The sequence below is a fragment of the Gopherus flavomarginatus genome, chromosome 1, assembly GCF_025201925.1.
Source record: "Gopherus flavomarginatus isolate rGopFla2 chromosome 1, rGopFla2.mat.asm, whole genome shotgun sequence".
Classification (NCBI taxonomy): Eukaryota; Metazoa; Chordata; order Testudines; family Testudinidae; genus Gopherus; species Gopherus flavomarginatus.
In genome coordinates, this window is record NC_066617.1 from 290,130,908 (window position 1) to 290,149,906 (window position 18,999).

The window sequence follows — 18,999 nt, forward strand, 5'->3', positions numbered from 1 at the left end:
TATGTGAAACAAAACATAGAATCAAATCTAATAAAAATCTTAAATTAACCAAACTGTATCCTAGAATCTCTATGGATAGAAATTCCATGCTTGATTAATAAGAGTATAGCAGTAGGAGCATACTATTAACTACCTGACTAGGATGGTGAGATGTTCAGGAAGATTGGAGAGGCTACAAACATAGCAGGAAACCCAATAATAATGGGGGATTTCAACTACAGTAGAATCTCAGAGTTACGAAAGCCACAGTTATGAAGTGACTGGTCAATCACATATTTCAGTATAAACCGGAAGTACACAATCAGGCAACAGCACAAGCATACACACATGTATGCATGCAAGTACAGTACTGTTAAACATAAACTACTTAAAAAAAAAAAAGGAAAACTTTTTAAAAAAAACTAAAAATTTGATAAGGCAAGGAAACTATTTTTGTGCTTGTTTCATTTAAATTAAAATGGTTAAAAGCAGCATTTTCCTTCTTTGTAGTAAAGTTTCAAAGCTGTTTGAAGTCAATTCAGTTGTAAACTTTTGAAAGCACAACCATGATGTTTTGTTCAAAGTTACAAACAACCTCAATTCCTGAGGTATTTGTAACTCTGAGGTTCTACTATATCGGGTTGGGAACCTCTGCGAGTTTGTTTACCTGCCATGTCAGCAGGTTCTGCAGACCACATCTCCCACTGGCCGCGGTTAGCCGTCCCAGGCCAATGCGGGAGGCGGGAAGCTGCAGCCAGTGCATCCTTCGGCCCACGGCGCTTCCCGCTGCCCCCATTGGCCTGGGACGGTGAACTGCAGCCAATGGGAGCTGTGAGAGGCCGAACCTGCTGACGTGGCAGGTAAAGAAAGTGGCCCGGCCCGCCAAGGTCCTTACCCTGGCGAGTCACGTGCCAGAGGTTGCCAACCCCTGTACTATATCCTTGTATACTGGATAGATGTTGATTCAGGATGCAGAAATAAAACTTGTAGACGCTTAGGCTGTGTCTACACTTCCATTTTCAATGCTAAAACTTGTCGGTCAGTGGTGTGAAAAAAACCCCCTGAGCGACATAAGTTTTAGTGCTGAAAAGCACCAGTATAGACAGTGCTTTATTGCCGGGAGCTTATTGGGGGGTGGGTTTAAAATTGCTGGGTGCGCTCTTCCCTGGTAATAAAGCTTGTCTACACTGCCCAGGTCACAGTGCTGCTGTGGCCGTGCTGTAACATGGGCAGTGTAGACATACTCTTAGTGACTAGTTATTCCAGGAACACACAAGGGGAGAGACATTTTTTGATTTAGTCTTAAAGCACGGGATCTGATCCAAGAAGTGAATATAACTGAACTGCTCAGTAATAGCAACCATAATGTAATTAAATTTAACGTCCTTGTATGGGGAAAATTGCCAAAGATATCCACCACAGTAGCATTTAATTTCAAAAAGGGAAACTACACAAAAATGAGAGAGCTAGTTAAATGTAAATTAAAAGGAACAGTTACGAAAGTGAAATTCCTGCAAGCTGCATAGAAACTATTTTAAAACACCAACACGACTAGGAGGACCAACAAATGCCATCATGGCTGAACAACAATGTTAGAGAGGGCAGTTAAAGGCAAAAAGACACCCCTTAAAAATTGGAAGTCAAATCCTATTGTGGATCATAGAAAGGAGCATTAACTCTGGGAAGTCAAGTGTAAAAGTATAATTATGCAGGCCAAAAACAAATTTGAAGAGCAACTAGCAAAAGAAACAAAAACAAATAGCAATTTTTAAGTACGTCAGAAGCAGGAAGCCCGACAAGCTATCAGTAAGACCACTGAATGATTGAGGTATTAAAGGAGCACTCTCAAGGAAGACCAGGCTGTTGTGGAGAAGCTATGTGAATACTTTGCATCAGTCTTCACTGCAGAGAATGTGAGGGAGATTCCCACACCGGAGCCATTCTTTTTAGGTGACAAATCTGAGGAACCGTCCCAGGTTGAGGTGTCAATAGAAGAATTTTGGAACACATTGATTAATCAAACAGTAATAAGTCAGCAGGCCCAGATGGTATTCACATGAGTTCTGAAGGAACTCAGATATGCAAGTTATTGCTTAAATCTGCCTCTGTACCAGATGACTGAACGGTAGCTAGTGTAACGCCAATTTTTAAAATAAGTCTCCAGAGGCAATACTGGCAATTACAGGTTGGTAAACCTAAGTTCAACACCAGGCAAATTGGTTGAAACTATAGTGAAGAATGTAATTATCAGACACACAAATACAGTATGTTGGGGAAGAGCCAGCACAGCTTTTGTAATGACTATCTGACCAATCTTTTTGAATTCTTTGAGGGTGTCAACAAGCATAGGGACAAACATGATCTCATGGATATAGCACACTTGGACTTTCAGAAAGCCCTTGGCAAGGTCCCCTACCAGAGGTTCTTAGCAAAGCAAGCAGTCATGAGGTAAGAGGAAAGGTCCTGTCACAGATCAGTAATTGGTTAAAAGGTAGGAAACAAAGGTAGGAATAAATAGTCAGTTTTCACAATGGAGAGAGGATCTGTACTGGAACCAGTCCTATTCAACATATTCATAAATGATCTTGAAAAAGGGGTAAATAGTGAGGTGGCAAAGTTTGCAGGTGATACAGAATTACTCAGAACAGTTGAGTCGAAAGCAGATGTGAAGAGTTACTAAGGGATATCACAAAACTGGGCGACTGGGTAACAAAATGGCAGATGAAATTCAGTGTTGATTGGTGCAAAGTAATGCATATTGGGAAACATCCCAATAATACATACAAAATGATGGAGTCTATCTTAATTAGCTACCACTGGTCAAGCAAGAACTCTTGTAGTCATCGTGAGTAGTTCTCTGAAAACATCTGCTCAGGGTGTGGTGGTAGTTAAAAAAGCTAACACTGTTAGGAACCATGTGAGCGGTGTGATCAGCACTGCAATGAGGTAATTACACCCTTTGAACTGCGACAGCAGCCTTAATCTGAGTGTGAATGTGCAGAGTCCATCTGAAAGAACTCCAGTTATAAGTGACCTTCATTTTCGGTGTCACTGTAAACTTGTGCTATCGCAGACTCCCCAGTAGAAGCTATTACAGGTGCTAAAACCAAATCGGGCCTGTGCCATTCATGTGGTTGCTAACCAGAGGGTCTACAGCCCAGAGATCCAGTTTAAGTATGGTTGGACTGCATGACTTTGTGCAGAGTCAGGTGCAGGAAGCCAGGCCAGTCACACAAGGAATGGATGCATTTGAGAGGAAATAGAGGTTCAAGGTACAGTTTGTCCTGTAGCCGTGACACGATCTAAAAATTGAAAACAATCAGCTTTGTTCAGGGGGTTTTAAATATTAAATATCTAGTTATGTAGACACACATTCATATTAGAAAAACTGTATCTCTGTTTCATATTCAAAATTACACTCGTTTGAGAATATGGTTTATTTCTGTCTGTGGACTGCCATGCTCTTCTATATTTACAAGATAGAGTTTGTGTGTTAAGCTAAAGAGAAATTCATACCATTATGTAAATATTTTTATGGCTGAACTGATCAAAGCATCCTGATGATTTGTTTTCTGTTAAAAATGTGTGTTGTTCTTTTTTAGATCATTGAAGTTGGACTATGTGAAGTTTTTGAATTGATCAAGGAGACAAGATTTTCTCATCCATCTCTGTGTCTCAGGAGTCTGCAAGCTCTGCTTAATGTGCTCCAGGGTCAGCAGCCAGAAGGCCTCCAGTCAGAGCCTCCTGAAGTTCTAGGTAATATTTCATACTTTTGCTTTAGCTTATGTTTGGTGCACAAAAAGAAAAAAAAATAATTAGCAGGCAATGAGAAGAGGATGGTGTGTTTTAATCTATTAAAATATTTTACTTATACAAAGGATTTGTATTCGGTTCTCTGTTACAAGCTGATGCATTTAATTTTTGTTCTGGGGCCATGATTCCCTCAAGGGAATTGGACACTCTGACCCATTACCTTTGTAAAAGAGAGATCTCTTTGTATATAGAGGGGATGTCATTTTGTGCTTTTATGTCATTCACTTCACTGGTTATTGGTATACAGTAGTGATAGAGAAATCAAAAAGTCCAGCTAACTGAGGTTCTTTTTGGTTTTACTAATCCTATAAGACATTGGTCTCAGAGGAAGGGCAATACTGTGGAAGGCCACTATCCTATACTACTACTGCATGCTAAAAATTTGTATATTTATCTATTGTATAAAAGTTGAATAATACACAGAGACATGCCACGTTTTGTTTTGTCAGTCTTGAACAATGGTATCATTGCATACTCACTAATAAATGTAATATCAGTATTTTGATTCTTTCGTTTTTGGTGGTACTTAAAACACGTTGGTCTACCTCTTAACAGCTCTGCATATGAAGAGTAGCAAAAGAAGTGTATTTCAGTGGAATTAATTACACTATAGAAATGATCATAAAAAAAGTCTTAACCATAGTAATAGAGTAAGAAACTCAGGCTGTCCATGCTTGTACTTGAACATGTATTGTTCTGAAACCTGTTCAGACTCCTTGGCTATTGATACCACGTTAGGTATTTGCTTTCAGAGATAACCAGTATAATTGATACGTACGTTTGCATGAAACTTCTAATTATGGTGAGATGTACTGCAGGAAAAAGTACTAGAAGTTGGATTTGATATACAGTTGTATATCAAGCTACACATTACTGCTTTGTAATACTGTAGCTGACATAAAAAAGAAGTAAACAGTAAATAAAGAGGAAGATTTCGTCCCTGTTCAACAACTGAACTGGAAAAAGAAATGCATGTGATCACAAGTATGTTTATTTTCAAGACATAGTTTACAAAAAAAAAGTAGGGCTGTCAAGCAATTAAAAAAATTGTGATTAATAGCACTGTTAAACAATAATAGAATACCATTTATGTAAATATTTTTGGATGCTTTCTACATTTTCAAATATATTGATTTTAATTACAACACAGAATACAAAGTGTGAAGTGCTCACTTTTTATTTATTTTTGATTACAAGTATTTGCACTATAAAAAAACCCAAAAGAATGGTTTTTTCAGTTCACCTAATACAAGTACTGTAGTGCAGTCTCTTTATCATGAAAGTTAAACTTATAAATGTAGAATTATGTACCAAAAACCCCTGCATTCAAAAATAAAACAATGTAAAATTTTAGAGCCTGCAAGTCCACTCAGTCCTACTTGTTCAGCCGATCCCTCAGACAAACAAATTTGTTTACATTTGCAGGATATAATACTGCCTGCTTCTTGTTTACAATGTCACATGAAAGTTAGAATAGGCATTGGCATGGCACTGTTGTAGCTGGGGTGGCAAGATATTTGTGCCAGATGTGCTAAAGATTCATATGTCCCTTCATTCTTCAACCACCATCCCAGGGGACATGCGTCCATGCTGATGATGATGGGTTCTGCTCAATAACAATCCAAAGCAGTGCGGACCAACGCATGTTCATTTTCATTATCTGAGTCAGATGCCACCAGCAGAAGGTTGATTTTCTTTTTTGGTGGTTCAGGTTCTGTAGTTTCTGCATTGGAGTGTTGCTCTTTTAAGACTTTTTTGAAAGTGATATTCCACACCTCATCCCTCCCAGATTTTGGAAGGCACTTCAAATTCTTAAACGTTGGATCAAGTGCTGTAGCTATCTTTAGAAATGTCACGTTGATACCTTCTTTCCATTTTGTGAAATCTGCAATGAAAGTGTTCTTCCAACGAACAACATGTACTGGATCATCATCTGAGATTGCTATAATATGAAATATATGGCAGAATGTGGGTAAAACAGAAGAGGGAACATACAGTTCTCCCCCAAGGAGTTCAATCATAAATTTAATTAACGCATTATTTTTTTTAACGAGCTTCATCAGCATGAAAGCATGTTCTCTGGAATGATGGCCGAAGCATGAAGGGGCATACGAATGTTTAACATATCTGGCATGTAAATACCTTGCAATGCTGGTTACAAAAGTACCAAGCAAATGCCTTTTCTCACTTCCTGGTGACATTGTAAATAAGAAGAGGGCAGCATTATCTCCTTGTTTTTCTTAGTGATTGGCTGAACAAGAAGTAGAAATGAGTGGACTTGTAGGCTCTGAAGTTTTTCACGTTGTTTTGTTTTGAAGTGCAGTTATGTAACACAAATACAGATTTTTTTAAATGGCATTTCCTTGACAAAGATTACATTACAGTACTTGTATGAGGTGAACTGAACTTTTTTCTTTTGTTGATCATTTTTACAGTGCAAATATTTGGAATAAAAAATAATATACACTTTGATTTCAGTTAAAACACTGAATACAATATACATGAAAATGTAGAAAAACATCCACAATATTTAATAAATTTCAATTGTTGTTCTATTGTTTAACAGTGCTATTAAAATTGCAATTAATCACGATTAATTTTTAAAATGGTGGTTCATTTTTTTGAGTTAATTGCATGAGTTAACTGCGATTGATCTACAGCCCTTAAAAAAAAAAAAAGCTAAATCTTTGAGAAGCTCATCATGTCTTTACAGGGACGACATTTCAAAGGTTTTAAAGGCCCCAGTATATCCATATACTGGAATCTTGTGTCTTGAAAAGACACTTCTCAAACTGGTTGAATCATTTCATTCTTCAACAAAGTCATCCAGTAATTCAGACTTTTTCAAGGTTTGAAATAAATTCAATTGAGGGTGCCTCTCTAGAGGAATTGAGCTCATTTCAGCCAAGAGTTACTCAGATTATTGATTTATTCATAGGCCAAGGTTTTTATTCAGCTTTTAAAACAAGCACACTTCACAAACATATTTTTGTAATTTCATCTGTTACAAGGGGAATAAACCCACTAGTTCTCAGAAAATTAAAAAAATAATCTCTAAAGTAGAGGCTTGAAAATGCAATTTGGTATTGAATATTCTTACTGTGGCCTTGGCTACACTTGGAGGTCTGCAGCGCTGGGAGTTACAGCTGTCTTCATACAGCTGTGCAGGGACAGCACTGGAGTGTGGCCACACTAACAGCTACCAGCGCTGTAGTGTGACCACATTTGCAGCATTTGCAGTGCTGTTGGGAGTGGTGCATTATGGGGCAGCTATCCCACAGAGCACCTCGTCCATTTTGGCACCGTACTTTGTGAGAAGGGGATGGAAGGATGCGGGTCATTCTGCTTCCTGTCCCAATACCCCATGATGTATCGCTTTGCATCCCACCAGTCCCTGTTTTTCTGTCCACGTTTGGCGCCATTGTGACTCTCCGAACGGTTTCTGTGCAGTGCGATTTCTGTGGGAAATGGAGCCCGAACTGCTGAGGACTTGGCTGACGAGTGTCGCCAGCACATCACGTTTGGCAGTTGAGCTATTCCTTAAGCTCCAAAGTGATGAGGAGTCCGGCGATGATTGCGAGTCACCTGACTCATATGACACGACATTGCTTGTGGCTTTCACGGAAATGCTCAGCACCGTGGAATGCCGCTTTTGGGCTCGGGAAACAAGCACTGAGTGGTGGGATCACATCATCATGGAAGTCTGGGATAATGAGCAGTGGCTGCAGAACTTCCGGATGAGAAAAGCCACTTTCATGGGACTGTGTGCTGAGCTCGCCCCCACCCTGCGGCGCAAGGACATGCTATTGAGAGCAGCTCTGCTGGTGGAGAAGTGGGTGGCTATTGCAATCTGGAAGCTGCCAACTCCAAACAGTTACCGATCAGTCTGGAACCAGTTTGGAGTGGGAAAGTCAACCGTTGGAGTCGTTTTGATGCAAGTTTGCAGGGCCATTAATCGCATCCTGCTAAGAAGAACCGTGACTCTGGGGAACGTGCAGGACATTGTGCATGACTTTGCACAATGGGTTTCCCTAATTGTGGAGGGGCGATAGATGGGACGCATATTCCTTTTCTAGCACCACCCCACCTAGCATCCGAGTACGTTAATCGGAAGGAGTATTTCTCTATGGTTCTCCAGGCGCTTGTGGATCACTGTCGGCGTTTCATTGACATTAACACAGGCTGGCCTGGAAAGGTGCATGATGCACGCATCTTTCGAAACACTGGCCTGTTCAGGAAGCTGCAGGCAGGGACTTTTTTCCCCAGACCGGTGATCACAGTAGGGGACTTTGAAATGCATCTGACGAAGTGGGTATTCACCCACAAAAGCTCATGCTCCAAAACGTCTGTTAGTCTATAAGGTGCCACAGGACTCTTTGCTGCTTTTACAGATCCAGACTAACACGGCTACCCCTCTGATACGAAATGCCCATTGTGATCCTTGGAGACGCCGCTTACCCCTTAATGCCTTGGCTCATGAAACCGTATACAGGGAAGCTTGACAGGTGCACGGACCGGTTCAACTACAGGCTGAGCCGGTGCCGAATGACTGTGGAGTGTACTTTTGGCCGTTTAAAAGGGCGCTGGCGATCTCTGTATGGAAAGCTAAACTTGGGGGAAAGCAGCATCCCTGCAGTTATATCTGCGTGCTGTACCCTCCATAATATTTGTAAAGGGAAGGGTGAAACATTCAGTCAGGCATGGAGCTCTGAGGTTCAACGCCTGGAGGCTGAATTTGCACAGCCAGAGAGCAGGGCTACTAGAGAGGCCCAGCACAGGGCTTCAAGGATCAGGGATGCCTTGAGGGAGGAATTTGAGGCTGAAAACCAACGGTAATGTTTGGTGCCTTGCATGGGAGTGAAGTGCAGTGGTTACAATGTTAGTAGGAATCTGTTTTTCCTAAGCTGATTTGCAGTGCCTATTTCTTTCCTGGGCTAAGGTATCTTTGACTTTCTGCATTAATAAAGACTATTTTCAAAGCCAAGAATTCATTTATTGAAAAGAAAATAACTTTCTTGACATACACAACATTTTGGGAACCTAAAAGGGCAGGGGGGTGGAGTGGTGAACTGTACAGTCACAGGTTTGAATATGTTCTGTCTGGAGTGCTGTGCAATGACTGCTACACTTCAGGATGCCTATACTGCATGGTGATGGGGGTTGAGTGCAGAGGGTAAGGGTCATAGTTCTCAGGGCTGGTTGGTGAACATACAGGTGTTGGAGGCAGCTGGTGGTGGTAAGAACCTGGATACTGGGCAAGGGGGTTTGGAGCTGACATTGGGGCACAAGAGAAAGAGCTTTGGGACGGGCGGTGGTGGTGGTGGTGCGGTAGTGCTCTGCCTGCATGTCTGCGAGCGCCTGGATAGAGTCCGCTTGGCGCGCCAGGATGCTTATCAGCTTTTTTGTGCTTTTCTTCCTGGCCACTGCGTTTCTCTGGCAGATCCTGCTTTCCCTTTCCCTCCAGTCCTGCAGTTGTTTATTCTCTCTGGCAGAGTGATCCATAACTGTTTGCAGCAGGTCGTCTTTTTGCTTTTTCGCGGCTTCTTCCGCAGGTTTTGCAGTCTTTGAGCTGGTGTTAACACAGGCAGCTGAGAATTCAAGGTCGCTTGTGGAAAGAAAAAAAAAGCAACAGTTAACAGAGACAGCATTGTTTATATCTCAGACAGTTATTCCCAGACAGTGAAGGAGTTTACAGTCTTCACTTGAGCATAATTTTCCCATACCAAAGAGAGTGCGCGTAACCCACAGGAGCCCCAAAATGGTGAGTAAGGGGGACTGATTGCTTCAGGGCTATGCAGGGGTTTCTGTGCACTGGGGAAAGCAAACTGCTGCAGGGAGCACCTACAGTGAACACTCTCCCAACATTTTCCACAGGAGTTAATCCTGGAAGCTATCTCGCTGCTGCGGGTCACCTGGGAAGGGGGAATGATTGCTTCAGGGATGTGCTGGGTTTTCTGTGCATTCGGGAAAGCAAACTGCTGCAGGGGGAACCTACAGTGAACACTCTCCCAATATTTTTCACAGGAGTTAATCCTGGAAGCTATCTCGCTGCTGCGGGTCACCTGGGAAGGGGGAATGATTGCTTCAGGGATGTGCTGGGTTTTCTGTGCATTCGGGAAAGCAAACTGCTGCAGGGGGAACCTACAGTGAACACTCTCCCAATATTTTTCACAGGAGTAATCCTGGAAGATATCTCGCTGCTGCGGGTCACCTAGGAAAAGCGGGAGGGTCTTCTACAGCAATGTGGATTCCGCCCTGGCCCCTATGCAGCTTGCCTGTGTGCAGCAATGGTCCCCCCACCCCTCGCGGCACACTGGTGCGGATGCATTAGCCTGACTGGGACAAGGACCACAGTGGCTCTCCCTATAAACTTGCGCAAGCGCATTGCCCACTCTCTGGCAGAAACTTTTGAAGAGATTACCGAGGCCGATTACCACGACGTGATAGACCACATCAATGGGCTGTTGCACATCTAGGCAGGCATGCATGCAGCCCTAACCCTCCCTCCTCTCCCGAAACATTTCCATCCTGAAAATAAAAGCTACTTACTGGGAACCCGCTCCTCTGCTTGTCCTTCACCAAGTACCGACTGGTGCGACTGGCTAGCTTTCTCCTGGCTTGAGAAGAGCTCATGGCTGCATGCCTCCTGGGACTCCGGGGTGTCTCCCTCCACCCCAGTACCCTCACTCTCGGTTTCCTCCTTCCCCCCCCCTTCTCCGCCTCCACCCCCCCTTCCATGCTCTGAAATGTCCATTGTGGTCCTCGGATTGGTGGTGGGGTAACCCCCAAATATCGCGTCCAGCTCTTTGTAAAAATGGCAGGTCATGGAAGCAGCACCAGGGCGGCGGTTTCCCTCACGGGCTTTTGCAATAGGCACTCCGCAGCTCCTTCACTTTAATCCTGTACTGCACCGCGTCCCGGTCATGGCCCCTTTCCAGCATGGCCCTTGATATCTGCCCATAGGTATCGTAATTCCTATGGCTGGAGCGCAGCTGTGACTGCACAGCTTCCTCCACCCAAACACTGATGAGGTCCAGCAACTCACCATTGCTCCATGCTGGGGCTCGTTTGGTGCATGGAGGCATGGTCACCTGGAAAGATTCACTGATTGCACTCCACACCTGACTGAGCAAACCCAGAAGGGGATTTTTAAAATTCCCGGGGCATTTAAAGGGTGGGTCACCTGAGGCCAGAGCAGTAGAGTTGGAACTGATGAGCAGAATGGCTGAGCAGGCATTCTGGGATACCTCCGAATACCTCTGGAGGCCAATAACAGCGCTTTTGGTGGCCACACTGGCGGAGCAGCGCTGCATCACCAGCACTGCAGTCGTTATTCCCCAGGCAGAGGAGGAGTACAGCCAGCGCTGTATCCAGGGAGATACAGCGCTGTAAATGTGCCTTACAAGTGTGGACGGTGAGTAAGTTGCAGCGCTGTAAAGCCACCACCAGCGCTGCAGCTCTCCAGTGTAGCCAAGGCCTAAGCCATCCTTTGAACCTCTGTCAGCCTGCAGGGTTTGAAGTGAGAGCCTTGTCTATGGTGATGTTTTGCCTAGCTCACGCATTTATTCACACACACCTAGTCTCCATTGACCACAACATTCCACACACATTTTGTATACCTGACAGAAAAAACAATGACACGTGTTGGATGCCTATGGAGGAATTGGAAACTGCTTCCGTCATAAACAGATAGCTAAGGGTTAATGTGTCTCTCACCTGGAAAGGGGTAACAAACAACACCTGACCAGAGGACCAATCAGGAAACAAGACTTTTTCAAATCTGGGTGGAGGGAAGTTTTGGATGTGAGTCCTTTGTTCTTGGTCTGTTCTCTTTCTTGGCTCTGAGAGTGACCACAGGAATCTCCAGGCTTTCTAATCTTCTGTTTCCAAGTTGTAAGTACAAGGATAGTAAGACAATAGGTTTATATTGGGTTTTTTTGTATTTACATGTGTGTAGTTGCTGGAGTGTATTCTTCTTGGATAAGGCTGTTTATTCATTTTTTCTTTTAAGCAATTGACCCTATATATTGTCACCTTGATACAGAGACCCTTTTATGTCCTTTTTCATTCTTTTTATATAAAGCTTTCTTTTTCAGACCTGTTTGAGTGTTTTTCACTGGTTAAGGCCAAGAAACGAAGGGAGGGGGAAAATCTCTCTGTGTTAGATTTACTAAGCCTGACGTTGCATACCCTCTGGGTGAGGGGGGAGAGAGATTTGATCTCTTGGTACTTGTGTTTCAAGGACTTGAAGCAGGGAGTATCCTAGGGTCCCCAGGGCGGGGAAATCTGGGAGGAGGTAAAGAGGGTGGAATCCCTTTGTTTAGATTCACGGAGCTTGAATCTGTATATCTCTCCAGGAACCCAGGGAGGGAACACCTGGAGGGGAGGAGGGGGAAGGGAAATGGTTTATTCCCCTTTGTTGTGAGACTCAAGGAATCTGAGTCTTGGGGTCCCCCAGGGAAGGTTTTGGGGAGACCAGAGTGAGCCAGACACTGGAATCTTCTGGCTGGTGGCAGCGATATCAGATCTAAGCTGGTAATTAAGTTTTGGAGGTCTCATGCTAGCTTCTCATGTTCTGAACTCTAAGGTTCAGATCTGAGTAGGAGAGTTATGACAACTTCATCCAATAATTCCTTCAGGAGAGCCATATCTCTGTTAAATTTGCATGTAAACAGCAAGTGGACAAATAATCAAAAAGCTTCAGTTATCAGATGGAAGACATGTATCAAAAAGCCTCTAAATATAGGCATTAACCATATAGAGTAAATCAATGCACTCCAGACTAACATCTAATTCATGAACTGAAAAAATCAGAAATTACATGGTGGGTGTGTGGTCATCTGCACACAGATTCCAAGATACGGCAAATAAGATATATAAATCCTAGCAGATTCTGCCTTTTATAGAAGTGTGCTCCATGCTGTTGTGTTTCAGAAATCTTACAGGAATCAAACTTCTCTTTCTGTACGTGATCTTGGAGGCTCTCACTTGAAGTTCCACTATTGTGAAAATCCCATTGTACCAATGATATGCCTGGATAGGATGGGAAATGAGAGAAATTTGTCAGATTTTTCTTGTATCTAGTCTCACTATTCAACTCGTCATTTAATTGACATGTTTTAGTTGCATTTAATCTTTCAGTCTCTCATCTGTAGTTGGGCATATTGGGCATAATTAATCTAATATTTAATACTGTTAATGACTATTTTTTGGGCTTGTCCACGCGGCCTGGCAATGTGCATTAGAAGGGTGTGAATTCTAAAGTGCACTAAATTGTGCACTAATGGGCTTGTGTAGAACCAGCTGGTTAGTGCTAAAAGTTCCCAAGTGTACAGTAATATAGTGGGGAAAAAACTAGTACATAATGATGGATTTTCTCTGAATTTTATTGATTGCATCAGAATTTTGTGTTCCTCTGCCTAGCTATAGTCAAGTAGAAGAAAATGTTTTTGTCTATGCCATAACATCTGTTAAGTATGCCTATCATAGGTACTTGTATGGTCCCTATCATGGTTACAGGGTTAGCTGCAACATGCTTCACGTTGTGATCTCTCTGAAGGCACCTTTTAGGTGGTAAATCTCATTCCTTTACCTGTCCTGGTTTGGAATTATGTATTTCTTCTACTTTTTGGGTTACAGTATCAGTCATCCTGATACTGCAGGTCCATCTGTGGTCAACAATACTGTACATTGATTAGAAAGCCTTTTTTCAATGAAAGTATTTATTTTAGCGGTAGGAGTAAAGCTTCTAGAGAAAAAAGACTTTAAAACTACAGTCTACATGCATGCCTGTCTTAACTAAAAGCCCTTCTAATGGTAATCTTAATGTGGCTTAACTTTAGGTGCTTCCAGTAGGGTCCTTATGTCTTAGTATGGTTCCCCTGAACAACTGCCACCTATGTTTGAGAGATGGTCCCTTTTTAACCCTGATATAGTGTTTTTGTTCTTCTGTATTCCCAGTCTTTGACCCTGACACAGATCCAGTTGGGCTTCTCCTCCTGGCTGTCCCCCAGACTGTTGTGAAAGGACCCAGCTGTTTCCTGTATGTTTAAATTCCTTGGTCTCAGTGGGATACATCACTACTTCATCCCTTGGCCTCTTTGGCACATTACCTGGGCACCGCCTCTGTCTGTCTGCCACCCCTTCACTGAAATGGAGCCCTTCCGTCCACCTGCATTAGGCACCCAGAGCCAATGCTGACCCTCAGGATACCTCAGTAGCCTAAATACAGCCCTCCTAGAACTCAGCCTGGAAGCGCACATCTTTGGTAATCATTTAACTGTCTCAAGAGGCATGTAGTAGTGAAGCATATAACACAGACACTTTGTGTGGAGTTGGAAAACATGAAATTCTCTTTTACTTAGCAGATAAAACACAAGAGTACAGATCATTTAGAAAATAATGAACACTCTCTAAATGCAATGCCCTCACTAGCCCTCCCTCAGAATCTGCGGGGACCATCTGTATTCAGGAAGATAGGCAGGTGACCCTGCCTCATTGGACTTCTGCATATTGGATTGCTTCTCCCTCAGAGTCTTTCAGGTTGGCTTGCCTTCTCTTCTTGGCTGGTGTGTCCTTCTGTTCTTCAGTGGTTTCTGTGTCTTACTGAAAGCTTTCCGTGTTTATATGCCCCCTTCCAAACATGTGGCTTTCTTTGTTCTGCCTTTTGGTAAATTTTTCCACTGTTTTAAAACTTCCGCCTTTAATCAGACAAGAGGATGTGTCTTCCCCCCCCAGCAAACTCCCTTAATCTGCTGACCAGCCATTAAGAGTTGTTTTTTTTGTCTGTGTGTGTGGTTTTTTGTTTGTTTGTTTTTGTTTTAATTTTTCATGTCCTCAGTCTGGTGTGTATCTGGTGCAGGTCTTGCCCACAGTGGTGGATACACACATACAGGCTTTCCATGATACAACAGTATCATGAAAACTTCAGAATAACTTCATAATATCAACCAGAGTTCATTGTTGTACAGATAGAGACCCTGAATTATCGCTAGTCCTCCTGATCAAAGCCAGTTCTAGAGGCTTAGGTGGAGATTGAGGTGGAGTCCTCAGAGACAAATGGTTCTAGCACTGTCCATTAACTTTCTCCAGTGTTTGCTGAGGGGTGGCTTATCTTGAGCCATTTTTTTTCTTTCTGGACTTTTTTTTCCCCTTCAGATAGACACTTACTGAGTTAAACCAATAAAGTTTTACAGAAAGCACCCCAGTTACCAGGTTGACATATAGTATTAATAAATTATTACAGAGCACATCTAAATCTGTCATTTTCCATCAGTGACATATCTGAACGCCAAAATCTATTAATGCATTTATCTTGATGATATCTTGTGTGGTAGAGAAGCTTTATCTCCATTTTACAGATGAAGAACTGAGGCACAGAGAGACTAAGGTCTCTGTGACCCAAGGTTACGCAGAAATTGTGTGGCAGAGCTGGGAATTGAACCTGGGTCTTAAGTCCCTTGATGGAACCATTGGCATTGAGCCATCCTTTCTCTCGTAGGTCAATGGAACTACTGGGCAGTGTTGATTAGAGACGACTGAATAATTTTTTTTTTTTTTGGTTCAGTGGCTGAACTGCAAAACCTTGAAAAAAATGTTTTATTTTGAATCAAAACTGACTTCTTTTTCCCCTCACGAAACAAAAACTGAAAAATTTAATTTGGGTCAAATGAAATGCTTTGAATGTATACTTGAAACAACATTTTTGAAACAAAATGATTCAAAACACTTTGGGGGGGGAGGGGCAGGCAAAACTATTCATAGAATTTGTTCCAAATTTGCAAATAGTCATAAATGCCCTGAAAAATGTGGTTTTTTTTCTCTTTTCTTTTTGGAGAATTTACTCTTTTGATAAATTTTTTTTTTTGCTCAACTCTAGTCTTGAGTAATCTGGAGTGCTGCTGGTATGCAATAGATTGGGTTGCTATTGGGAATGGTCCTTATTGATGGTTCTATATGGTGTGCAAACATGTCTATAATCACATGTTCTTCTCCCCCAAAAAGTTGCCATCTAAAATTATTTTACAGATGAAATTGATCTTATTAGGCTGCTTTGATGATTACTTTGAGAAATAGGGTCAGAGTTAGATGGGAGGAACACAGATCTTATACTGGTGGTTTATTTAATTTTGCAAGGGATTCATATGTGCTTGAATAGTTGTGGCAAACCATTTGTGAGATGGACCAATGTATTTCATGCTTGGTTAAAGCAAGTAGAGAGATCTTGGGCCTGTGACTGATGAACAAGTCGTACTTATCTAAGCCATGATTAGATCTTTGCTTGGGAGACCTTCATTAACAGCTTTACCCAATGTTTGTCGAGGAAGTTGAGATGAGGCAAATCTAGTTACGTTTGGATTCCGCAGGTTACTTTGATCATTATTAGTGTGGAGAGTAGAATAGAGAGGGAGCTATACATGGTAAATGTTTGTCACTTTATTTAATCTTTGGAAGGCACTCAGGTACTGTTGTGAAGAGCATGGTATAAGAACTTGAATGAATTCAGACCTGTGTATGGAAAAGACTGATAAAGATGGTTATCCACCTGTGCATGAATGGCAATGTGTCTTGGTGGATTCTGTTTTTCATCAACTTTTTTTGCCTTTGATTACAAGATATTTTTACCGTTTTGAAAGTGTGAAGAGTGCCCTGCAGTGAATTTCAAGATGTTTTTGGCTTCAGTAAGGCTGATCTTGATTTCTGGCTCCTGTACTTCAAACCCTGATTCTGTAATCTCATTCCCTTTTTGCTCATTGCTTCATTTCTGTTATGATAGTGCCAAAGGCTTAGAACCTACTGTGCAGGTGCTGAGCAAACACAGAAGAGAGACATTTGCTGCTCTGAAGGGATTACAATCTGAAGACATAAACAGATGAAAGGTAGAGGATGTGGATATAACGTACAAGCAAATGATTATTGTGAAGAATTGGCACAGCTTTTTATGCGTATTATATATATATATATATATATATATATATTTAAATTGGGGTTACAGGTGGGGAGGAAGGGAAGAGGAAAAGGAAAGAGGAGGAATGGTTACAGCTTGCCTCCATGATCTTCAGGCTGAGTTTTTCATAGGTATTATGGCAGAGGTGAATATTAAGGAGGGTGAGAAGGAGGATAAAGTAGTGGTTGTTCGGATTCCCTCAGGGAGTTTTCTCCCTGTGCATAAGGGGCAGCATGGGAAGAAGCATGAAGATATTTAAGGGAGAACCTGACTGATGGGTGGAAACTGCTTCTAGAGCATATGACAAAGTCAGTATAATGGGAAGTTACTAAATCAGTTAAGTAGGATAGGGGTAAGTTCTGAAGGGCCCTAAAAGTAAAAGTCAATGAGTTTGTATTTAATGTGAATCCAGGTCAGGCACTTGAAAAAAAGAGTTGATGGTGGTAGGGATGATGACCCAAGAAGATTTTAGCAGCCCTGTTCTTATAGACTTAAGCAATGTCTTGATTTTAGATACGCTGTTTAAGAAAAAAGTCAAAATATAGAAAAGACCTGAATATGTGAAACCGGTAAGAGGGTTGAGTCAAAGATGACACCAGGTTACAGGCCTGAGTGTATGGAAGAGAGCTTCAGCGGTTAAGAGGTAGGTGGGTGCCTTTTAAGTTGGCTCATTAGACTTCTGTTGTAACTACTTTTCTTAGTTTTTGGTATCAGCATCTATTAAATATGGGCCAATATTGGATACTAGAAGTGTAAAAATGGCTTTTGCTTGGCAACTGTAATGTAATACTACTGAAGTGTAACAGTGAGTTTTAAAAGAGAACGTAAGTTAAATTTCTTAGGTTTCTGCTGTTACACCTGAGAATGGGTGGTTGATTTCAGTGGTGAGTAAAGTGATTACTATGTTCACAGTGTATACACAATGGCTTGCAAAATATTTTTGGGATCCTCTGCAATGAAAGATGCCATGTATAGTATAATATGTTTTTGTTTTTTTTAATCTCTGCTATTTCTGCTTCCAACAAGCCAACAACTAAATGGAAAAGCTCATGCAGGATCTGTAGAGTTTTACATGGAGTCTTCTTGTTTTAAACATATCAGTCCTTAAAATTAGGAATAATATTAAGTACTTACAAGATAATACTCATTTCTGGGCGAAGAGAGAATACCAAATGGCATTTTATAAAGGCATCCTTTGTTTCTCCATAATGACGGCTGTGCTACAGGCTACATTTAAAATAGGGATAAAATCATTCACTAATATTTGAATTCAGTCTCTAAATTTAACACTCAACTCTTCAGGGACAACTGAATTATTAATAAAATTTTGTCAAAGATACTGTAACTTTGGCACAGCAAACATTAAAATTTAGCTTCTTTAATAATCTCTTCTCTCAAATTTGGTTTTTGAACCCATGTATCTTAAAAAGTCTCACCACAGCTACACAGATACAGGTTATAAGATCTTCGAGATAGGTCAATCATAGAAATGTAGGACTGGAAGGGATCACAAAAGGTCATCTAGTTCACGCCCATGTTGAGGCGGGATTAAGTATGCCTAGACCATCCCTGCCAGTCCTAAAATACGAGCCTCAACAATGTTGTTAATCTTTATTGGTCAATTTAATTTAACTTCACTAAAACAAGCTGATGGAATTACGATTCATTAACTATTCCTGTTCTCTGATACTCAGCCTTGCAATCCTCAAATATATTCTGGGGAACCAGGGGTTCAACCTGGGCAGCAAGGTGCATGGAAGTTGAGCAAAAAAATTGGAAGGGGAGTAAAGGAGAGAGCCAAGGGTCTTGGGTCAGTGTGGAATCCAATTTCAGAGCACCAAAGCAATGTATTGCACCAGGTAGCGGCTGCTAGGTGTGAGGCTGTTCAAAGGCCAATGCCTTGATAGGTTGCAGCTGAGCTCATTCTGCTGTTCCGCTCTGCAATAGCTCTGTTTCCATTCCTGTGTCCCTCTGTACAACCTCCTTCCATTCCTGTGTTCCCCTGTACACACTGTTTTCTACTGCCTAATCTGCTTCATACAGTTCAGCTTTGCTCTCTGCTACTGCTTACTTCTTTTTCGAGTGCTTGCTCATGTTGATTCCATTGTAGGTCTGCGTGCACCCATGTGTATAGTCGTTAGAGATTTTTGCCTTAGCACAGGGGGTTCCGATACTTGGTTTGCGGCTTGTTCAGGGTAAGTCTGTGGCGGGCCACGAGACGCTTTGTTTACCTGAGTGTTTGGAGATACGGCCAATTGTAG

At 41.9% G+C, this 18,999-nt stretch overlaps 1 protein-coding gene across 14 annotated transcripts in view; it reads left to right on the forward strand.

Moving 5' to 3' along the window:
- Positions 1–18,999, forward strand: part of MYCBP2 (MYC binding protein 2) — a 445,111-nt gene that overhangs the window by 62,005 nt on the left and 364,107 nt on the right. For all 14 annotated transcript variants that reach the window (XM_050946493.1, XM_050946502.1, XM_050946519.1 and 11 more), the window contains exon 4: positions 3,582–3,735. In XM_050946493.1, the coding sequence (XP_050802450.1) occupies positions 3,582–3,735 (154 nt within the window). The remainder of the gene's footprint in view (positions 1–3,581; positions 3,736–18,999) is intronic.